The following is a 10,102-nucleotide window of genomic DNA, read 5'->3' as shown; positions in this document are numbered from 1 at the left end:
CTAGATCTAAAATAAATTTCAAAAAACATTTACTGAGACGATTCCAACACAAATACCCTTTTCTGGCTTTTTCTTTTTTTTTCTTTTTGAGACAAGGGAAGATCTAAGAACAACATAATGCTTATTCTGAATGTTGGTTTTTTCCCCCCCAAATGTGAGGAAAAATGGCCTTGCTTAACGTATTTATCACTAAAACGAACCTTTGAAACAGGTATGTCAATCAGTAGTTAGGCAACAACCCCAAATCTTATGCAGGTTATAAGAATCCTACTTTGAGCGGCATCAGCAGTATCTTCCCAAGGCTTCAAGACCTGTTTGCCTGCCTTGCTTTAGGTCCTGGCATCAGGGCCTACATTCACTGTACTTGTTCGGTGAACGTGGCTCTATTTCATCTCCCCTCGAATTGTGCTTGACCAGTGGGAGCGAAGCTGGTGGCCTCATTTAGCTCAGTGATTAGTTCACAGCATTACAGTCGAAGTGCCAGAGCTCAGAGAACTGAGTCACTTCTTATATGAAAACTGAACGTTCCAGGAGTTGAGCAGCGGAGAGCTGAGCGCCCCTGGCTGCACCGGCCCACGTGTGCTAAAGCCAATTAGGGCCGATGCTGGGTTTGGAGCATCAGCTCCCTTGATATACCTGGAGCACATCTGTCTGAGGCTAAGTGGAAGATGCAGTCTGAAGTGAAGGGCAGACATCCTCCTGCAGGAAGCAGATTAAGCAGCGTTTGTTGTAACAGGAAGGCTTCTGCGTTAGCCAGAAGTGGCGAAGGCACCTTGGCCAGAACACAGCCGGCCAGCCCGTTTGATTCGCAGGGGCAGATTCTGCTTCCCTACTGTCCCCGTGAAATGCGAGGTTCTAATTCTGCTTCCCTACTGTGCCGGTGAAATGCGAGGTTCTATTTTAAGCCTACGTTCCACTCAGATTGTCTGCAGCTCGGTTCTGAAGGCAAGAGACAATCAGGCAGCAAGGGGGGGGGCGGCGCGGAGCAGAGAGAGAGGAACTGCACAGATTTCTCTCCCTACAAACAAATATGCTCTAGTTCTTCGGATTCTTCGAAGTTTCACAGATACCAGGGGCACGTGGTCTTCTATTTGTTTGTCGATAAAATCCGGAGCCATGTGCGTTTTGTAAACTGTGTGCGATGCTTATTGTCACACAGCACATGGCTCTTCTGGGGAGATCTGAACGCCTCGCCTTGATTCCCAGCTGGATTTGACTGATGACACCCATCAAATCCTGTGTGGGGAAAAAAATACTGTTTCAGAGATCGAGATCCTCCATTTTTATATTTTTCAAGAACAGTATTTCTATGGAATTCTCATATAACAGTAAAATGACCGAAAAGCAAAATACAATTAGCCTAACGATTAAATTGCAGCCAAATGTCTTTTTTGACAGTGTCTAACTTTTCCTGCCCCCTTCCCCTCCGTCATTTTTTTTCCTTGCAGAGATTTAAACTTAGCTGTTAATAAGGATCTTTAAAAAAAAAAATCAATGTCATAATTGGTTCCTCTTTGGTTCGAATTGGAGAATCTGCCTTTTCTTTTTTTTTAACACTTTGTTAATATATCTCATAAGACAAAGACTTTTTTCTTCCTCCTTTAAATTTAAGTCCCAATGGACTTGGTGCCTTTTGACAAAAAAAAAACAAAAAAGTTTTAATTTTTGTAAAATCTGATTTTCTATCTCATATGGTTTGTGCTTTTTATATCTTGTTTCAGAAATTCTTCTCCCCCCTGATAGCAAACACCGCCTTCTATATTTTCTTCTGAAAGGTTTATATTGGGCTAATCACATTCTGGCTGATACCTACCTCCCTGGTACTGGTTTTTATGAATGGTGTGAGCTAGGGCCCAACTTTATGTTTTTCCATGTGGATAATCTACTGTCCTGGCAGCGTTTATCAAACGCTCCATTCTTTCCCCCGGATACACAATGAAACGTCTGCTGTAGATCACACTTCTGTATGGGTGGAGCTGTTTCTGGGCTCTCTGTTCTGTTAGCCTATCTCCTTGCTAATTCTGCACTTTTTATATTACTGTAACTTCGTAATACATTTTGATATCTGGTAGGCAAAGTACCCCAATCTCGTTTTTCTTTTCTAAAACTGTCTTTGGTGTTACTGGCCTATTGCTCTCTTGCGTGGTCTCTCTGAATACAGATTCTCTGGTATTTTTTGAGACTTACATTGTGGCCTGATTTGTGGCCTGCTTGCATAAATTGCTAATCTTTGGGGGGAAATGTGCATTTACAAATGCTCGTGAATAGGGTTTGAAATACATTCGTGGGTCAAGGTTAATAATTCTCGATGTTTACATCTTCTATATCCCGACCAAATCTTTTTTTGTCTGACATTTTTATGGCTTTCTTTACATTTGCCTCATATATTTTTCCATCTCTTTACTTCTCGCCTTCTGCATCTTTATGTTTAGGTCTATTTCTTGCTCAAGTCGCATGTAGGTGGGTGGGCTTTATTTTATATTGCTTTTTTTAAAAAATCTAAATGTGAAGTTAAGTGTTAAGTTCAGTCTATTTTACAGTTACATAGGAGATCCATATATTTGGACTTGTTTCTGTCATCTTATTTTGCTGTCTTTGTCTTGCTGCTTTTTCCTTTCCTGTCCTCTTTTGGGTTAAATTTCTAAATTCTACTCCCCGCTCACAACTGATGTAATCTAATTCTGTTCATTTAGCGGTTGTCCTTAACATTTTAATGGGATTTCTAACATAGCAGAGACCAAAGTTAGTCTTTTTATTTCTCTCTTGAAGCCTCAAGGACTTTAAATATAATCACTCCTACAATAGTGTCTTTGCTGCGTCTTATACTCTGTCCCTCTCAAATGCCTTTTTGGGACATGCCTTTTCGGGTGTTATTTTATATGCTTAGAATCACCTGTGTTTATATTAGCTCTGTGATTTCATCCGATTGTGTGTGTGTGTGTGTGTGTGTGTGTGTGTGTGTGCATCTTCCCACCTGACGTGCATCCTTTAGAGAATTTTTTAGTGAGGTTCTCTTTGCAGTGAACTTTCTTACTCTTTATTTCTCAAGTGTTTTTATTGCATTCTCCTTGATTCATATTTTAGGTGGAAATACAATTCTATATTGATGATTTCGGCATTCGAAGATTTCTGTGCTGTAGTGAGGTGATGTCTTCAGATAGATCTCCTGGTCTTTCTTCGGCCTTTATTCTTAACCATTGAGTGATTAATGTCAGTGGTTATAGTTCTCATTTTTAAAAATTCTACTCATTCCTCTAGTTTTTTTGAAAGTACTCTTTTCTTGGTCTTTTTTTTTTTTTTTAATACCTTTAGTTCACTTATTTGACTGATCATCGTGTTCCCATTCCTTGATTGAAAGTACTCTTTTCTTGGTCTTTTTTTTTTTTTTTTTAATACCTTTAGCTCACTTATTTGACTGATCATTGTGTTCCCATTCCTTGGGAATCTGATTCTGCTGCCTGTTGTGTCGCTGCTTCTCACTCATGGGGACTTGATTTTTCCCGTGTTTTATACTAATGGATTATGGATTCTTGTTTGACCAAGCTTTATCCTCTGGGCGTCATGTGACACCATCATTAAGGATGAATCCCTGCAGAGTAGATTGGTTTTTGCTTTTGCCAGATGCCCTTGAAATACGAATTTAGAACAACTTTAGGGCGGTTTTTCATCTTGAGTGTCATGGACTGAATGTTTGTGTCCCAGCAAAATTCATATGTTGAAACCCTAACCCGTGATATGATTGTCATTAGGAGCTGGGCCCTTTGGGAGGTGATTAGGTTTAGATGAAGTTCTAAGAGCGGAGCTTTCATAATGACATTAATGTCCTTATAAGAAGAGGAAGAAAGACCAGAGCTTGCTCACTCTTCCCTTGCACACACGAAGAAGGGGTCACGTGGGTGCATAACAAGGTGGTGGCCTTGTCCAAGCCTGGAAAAGAGCCCTCACCAAGAAAACAATCTGCCAGCACCTTGATCTTTGAGTTCCAGCCTCCAGAGCTGAGGGAAAAAGATGAACGGCTTAAGCAACCCAGTTTATGGTATTTCGTTACAGCAGCCTGAGCTGACTACGACATTGGAGTTTCACGGGTTCAGTTTGAATCCCGTCCACCCACGAGGCCAGCCCATGGTTCTAAGCTCAGGGAAGGACCCTCCTTCTTCCTTCCCCACTCTCCTATCCCATGGTATAGCATAATTCTTGGTCAGCTTCCTCTTCACTCTCTGTCTGTCTGTCTGTCTGTCTGTCTCTCTCTCTCTCTCTCATAGTTCTTACTCTCCAGTTGGTACTGATCCAGTGCCTGATTTATATCTGATGGGTTTTCTCAGCACCGGGACTGGCTCATTACTTTATCTTTCTTTATCTTCTTCCTTTGGGCTCTGGGGATTTCTCGGAGTTCAGCTTTAAACTTAAAATGGATTTTGTTATATTTAATTTAGCATTTCTAAGTGTTTGGTAGAGGGAGGGTTTATTTTCTTGCTTTTCAGGATACCTAGCCCACAGTATCATTAACAATGAAAATCCTTCGATTTGTTTCCCTACTGTTTTGCGACCGTCAGCTGCCCGCCCCGGGCATTATGTTCCCTAGCGGGGATACGTGGGGTCACAACCTTTGGCTGTACAGTCTGGGGGTCCCATTCTGCAGACTACAGTGCGAAGGGCGCCCCGGTCAGAGCTGAGTGAGCCGTGGTTCCCGCAACTTCACAGGTTAGTGCTGTTAGCGTAAACGAGCTTGTTAGCCTCTCTACGTTGGCGATCAGCTTTTCCCCTTCATTCTGGCTCCAGCACCTAAGTATTGCCACGAATAAAGTATTCAATCGAATTTTTTTCCCACGGAGGTGACAGTGTGACATAGTTGATGTCCATCAAGTTGACTGAGCTCCTTTCTTTGACCTCTACCATCATGTTATAGAGCAAACGAGTAATTAAAAGAAATGCAGGAAAATCCTAGAGCCAGAGCAGGGGGTGGGGTGGGGGGATGGGCAACAGACAAACTTCCCAGCCACATGAGGTGCGTTCACTTCATCGGTGCTTCATTCCAGAGGAGAGGAAGGGAACCAGAGGACGCAGCTTTGGAGCAAAGATTTCTCAGAGGTCGGCTTCCTCCTGTAGTTTCTCAGCCAACTTAAAACCTGAGACAGAAAGTAGTGACAAGCGGCTTGTGGCTATCATGGTGTCGTTGGAGTAAGGCAGCCTCTTTGCAGACTGAGGTTTTCATCCAAAGAGTCTGAAGGTGGCTCCTTCCATTCTCATTTCTCTCCTCCATGTCCCCCCACCTCCCTGCACCCCCTTCCTTCCTTCCTCCTTTCTTGTCTGCTTATAGTGACAGTGCTGTAGTCTCTGATCCTGTGCCAGACAGGTTTGATTACCACTGTCTTCTCAGGCTAGCCGGAGGTTTTTAAATGGCCCAGAGCCTTGCTGCTCCAGACGTGGTCCCTAGACTGGCAGCAGGGATTAGTATCATCTTGGAGCTTGTGAGAAATGCAGAACTTTAGACCCCACCCCAAGCCCCTTGAATGTGAATCTGCATAACATGATTCCCTGGCGGGGCGGATCAAATGCCCTTTAAATTTGGGAAGCCCTCCAGAGGAAAGTGATTTTAACCCTCCTTTCCTTCACCTTTCCATAGATTATGGTAGAAATTGTGGGAATATGGTATTACGTTTACGGTTTGCCAGACTTGGCAAAAACAGACCTCACAGAGGTTAGGGACTGAATGTTTGTGTACCTGGTCCATCTCCAAAACATTGAGAGGTGAGGGCTTCGACGTATGAATTTGCGGGGGTTACCATAACTGTGATTATATATTCTAAATAATAAAAATACATTATGCTATAAAATAATAATATTGACAATAAAAACAACAAAAACTAACATCGAGTGAGCCAAGATCGTGGAGCTTGTACCTAGAGGACGTTGCACTAGACTGAGACGTCGGGAGCTTGACCCTATACCCCGCTAACACAGGTGTGACTTTTAGCATTGGCTATTCACGTCAACCCATGATTTCTTCTGATTTTCTCTTGCAGGGCACGGCCTCTGCAGTGAGCAGGGCAGCAGTGCTGAGACTGCCCCAGAGGAAGCTGAAGGGCCAGACTTGGAGTCCTCAGATGAGACTGATCACAGCAGCAAGGTGAGAGATTTTCATTTTCACATCCCAGGTCTGAACCGCGGAAGAGTCCCAGCTGGCATGCCGCCTCTGCAGCTCTATGTGGTTAGAAGTCCTCTCCACGGGATCAAGTGTTTTTACTTCTGAGATGTTGCTAAATAAGATATGGAATCCAAATTACAGCCTTGATAATAAACCCCTACGTGAAAATATAGGGCAGAAATCACTCTTAATGAACTAAAGTCTAATTTCATCCTGTTTCCTTCTCACATCTCTATTCGTGTCTGATGAAACAGCATCCAATATGAGTGCGATTGAGTCACTTAGACGGTCTTGTTATTTATTCATGGTTCCTCTGATGAACTTTTGCGTGATCTGTGTTCAGCTCTTATAAAAAGTGAGCATCTTTTACAGTACAGGGAAGGAAACACTATTTTTATTAATCCAAATAGAATGTTCCTTGGTTGGTTGAGTTCTGTGAGAAAGTTCTCATTCTGACTCTGGTGCAAGACGGTGAACTTGTTTTCCATAAAACGTCGATCATGCCTTTATCCATCTTCCTGAAGAGTTCTGTAGGACAATTCTTCATCTTATCACAGTTTCCAAAGTACAGTTTAAAAACTTTGTGTTACTTATGCCTAAAGACCCCTCCCCAGCAAATGCAATTGTGTGAGATTGTTTCTATAGTCATCTGTTTTATAATGTTGACATATTTATGTCGATCCTTCTCCATTTCTCTCATTCTTTTGTTTGACAATTACTAGTCACTTAACCGGGGCAAATCATTTCACTTTAAAGTATACCTTTGTTTTTCCATCTTCAATATCAGGATGATTCTTGCCTTAGCCCAACCCGGATTGGATGATTGAGTGGGTCAAATAATTGTGGGAGAACACACTGATAATGGAAACATACTATTCAAATATGAACCATTATTTTAAAAACCTACACTTCTCCGTGTGTTCTTTTTATGTCTCTGTATTTATACATCTCTGTAGGAGTTTTTTGAGTGTATGTGTATGACTCTCTTCAGCATCTCTTTTACCCATAAGTGTTTCTTTTTCACCATCATAGAATCATTCTCAGTGTCCTTTTTAAGTCGAGCACACTATAAAATTTCACATTTGAAAGTAATTTTAATATTTGTAAATGTAATATTTACAGGCTCAAAGGTTTTATGTTATTGCTTATTAAATAAAACACAGATGAATGGACATAAACATGTTTCGTTTAAAGTAAAAAAAAACAAAAACAAAAACAAAAAAACAAAAAACAAAACCAAAACACTTGCTTAAGTTACTTTTAATTTTTGAGGCCCATACCTTACTTTTACTACTTTTAGAAGGGAAGGAGAGTCAGTCGCTCTCAAGAGAAACAGATATTTCCTTACTGAGGTAAGATGTTTTGAAGAGTATTCATTTAGTTATTTTGTTCTTGAAACTAAAAATGTTAATTCTCAATTTCTAGTTTGATTTAGGAATACAGTCATTTTTCCTATTTCTAAAACATTTATTTCTGAATATTTTTTAAGTTGGGTCATTTTTACTTCACTCTCATAGCCCAGTGTTCTCATCTGTGGATTTTGAGGTCGTTTTCATTTTCAATACAGTGAGTCATGAGGTCCTAAAGAGGGCCCTCTATAATACTAGATTCTGTCAGAAGAGAGGAAGGAAACCTGCTTCCCCACCCCCGCCCCGGATTTGCTGACTGACCCCAGGTGTCTCTCTGACTTCGTGGTTCCTTATCCAGAGAACAGGGTCCTAAAACTCACCTGGAACAGACAGGGTCAGATGTAGGAACGGGCAGTGCTGTTCCTGGGTTTCGCTATAGAAATGGACGGTGGGCTCTCAGCTCTCATAATAGAGAATTTCCTCAAAATGATTGACAACAAGTTTGGGTGATGATCTGAGTATTTTTAAAGGTCATATACTGGACTGTATGGAAGCCATAGTTTCCTATTCCTTTTCGCTGTGTGATTTGTACCCTAGGATACTCCCTAGTTTTGGTTTGATTCAGATTTTATCTTTTTTTATTTGAACTATTTTGTCATGCAGCCTAAGTTCTTTAAAATAGCCTAAATGAATTAAATTTCTCACTTAGGATATTTGGAAGCAAAAACCTTAAATTGAGTAAACGATTCTTGGAGACCAAGTCCTACTGTGTATTATTGATAATAAATGAGAGCTAATACTTATTTACTGTCTTACATTAACTCATCTCATCCTCACAAGACCCTTAAAGGAGAGATGCTATTATTCCCTCTATTTTATAGATGACAGTATTGCAACAGAGAGGTTAAGTACTCACTGAAGGTCACACAGCTCTGAGATGGCAAAACCAGGCCTTGTGTTGATAATTGCTGTGCTAAAACTACATTCAGCCGGATTGTTAAGTTCTGGTGTTAAAGATCAGGTTTCAAAAAGGGAAGGAGTTAGTTAGTGGTGCTATAAGCCAATTAAATATATGCTCACTAGCCATTTAGATATTTTCCTAATATGTAAGCTTTCGGTGTCTTTTTAAAAAATAATTTAAAGTAGTAGGAGCAAGTACAGATCTTCAATTTCTATATCAAGGTTAAATTTTTTTTTTTTTTTGATGCATCTCTTCTGTCAGTGTGTAATTTTTCTAGAAAATAAAGTAAAAAATAATTTTTAAGCTGTATGCTACCTAAGCACGGAAGGATGATTTAGCTTTCATTTGAATGTACCAGGCTCGGTGTAAAAATGCAATAATAAACAAAGGAATGAACGTAATGAAACAAGTAATTTATTCTGGCTAAGTATTTGAGAGCGCTTGATTTTTTTTGTTTGTTTGTTTTTTTGTTTAATATTTTTGCCGTTCTTCCTAAATGAATTGTTTTATGAGATACTGGGCAGGATAAAGAGAGTGTGTGTTGGAATTTTATGTGTTTCGGTTTTTTTAAATAGCAGTTTTTGCTACCCTTGGCCCTTTGGGGTTCAGCAAGTAGCTAACTGTGAGCTTGTTCTCAGGCGCTGGTGGCACTGGAATGTCACATCCCACGGTGGGGGTGGGGCTTGCACACCACAGGAGCAGTCTGTCGGCCTTTCTCTTTGTAAGCCACCTCCTTCCTCTGGTGACTGGGTGAAAACCTCAAAGGGCCGCCTCCCCACTGGCTACTTGTTTCCCTGCTTTTAATCTAAAACTTTGTCTTCAGACCTGAATGCTGATGAGGTCCAGGCCCTCTGGCAGCTGTGATTTTGTTTTCCATTTAGCAAATCTATTAGACTAATTTTCAGATCATTTTCATTCTGAAAGCCTTTTTTTTATTTTTTTCCTTTCCCTTTTTAATCCAAATTGTGATTGTCTCAGAAATATCTGCACGGGTAACAAAAGCATTAGTGGAAAAGGTGAAAATATAAACTGTTTAAAAAAAAAAGCAACATTTTGCTTTTTAGCGCCTGCTCTCCACTCGGTGAGGAAGGGGCATCTTCGAAGTTGAGCCGGGCGGGTTTAATATTCCTGTGCAGTGCAGGATGCTGGCCAGTCAGCTGACCTTGGTCCGAGGAGTGGAGCCGTTCGCATCCTGGGAGGCTTTTTCTGCTTTGTCTTATTTATTTATTTTTTTGCTGCTTTTGGATCTCCCTTTTCGGGACTTTTGTTGACTGGCCAGGTGGAATCAAAGCATGAATTCTTGTCCACGGTTTGGCCTTTGACACCTCGCAGAGGGCACTGATGGGATGTGGGTGCTGCTCTGGGCTGGCACTGTCGCCGTCCGTCCTCTGTGGAGATGCAGCTGTAGGTTCCGATGGCATGGGCTGTGTCTGTGAGAGGATGCCCTTGTGGGAGCGGGAAGGCGTTCGGTGTGCTCGGAGTATTTTAAGAAACTTCTGTTTCTGTGCCGAACACGTCAGGTGGTAGAATTACCATGAGAATATATTTCTGATGATGTCTGCCCTGTGGAAAATAAAGCGTAAGCCCAGGATTGAAAACAATGCCAAGTCCGGTGATTCTCTGTATCGGTCGCTTCATCTGGTGAGC

General features: G+C 41.2%; 1 protein-coding gene across 1 annotated transcript in view; it reads left to right on the top strand.

Annotated features, from left to right (window-relative positions):
• The window catches only part of TIAM1 (T cell lymphoma invasion and metastasis 1), a 327,269-nt gene that overhangs the window by 282,800 nt on the left and 34,367 nt on the right, over nucleotides 1–10,102 (top strand). Inside the window, 1 exon segment of the mRNA XM_015586534.2 lies at nucleotides 6,024–6,127. Coding sequence (XP_015442020.1) covers nucleotides 6,024–6,127 — 104 coding nt within the window.

The sequence above is a fragment of the Pteropus alecto genome, unplaced genomic scaffold, assembly GCF_000325575.1.
Source record: "Pteropus alecto unplaced genomic scaffold, ASM32557v1 scaffold81, whole genome shotgun sequence".
Classification (NCBI taxonomy): Eukaryota; Metazoa; Chordata; class Mammalia; order Chiroptera; family Pteropodidae; genus Pteropus; species Pteropus alecto.
This window is presented reverse-complemented; position numbering and strand designations above follow the sequence as displayed.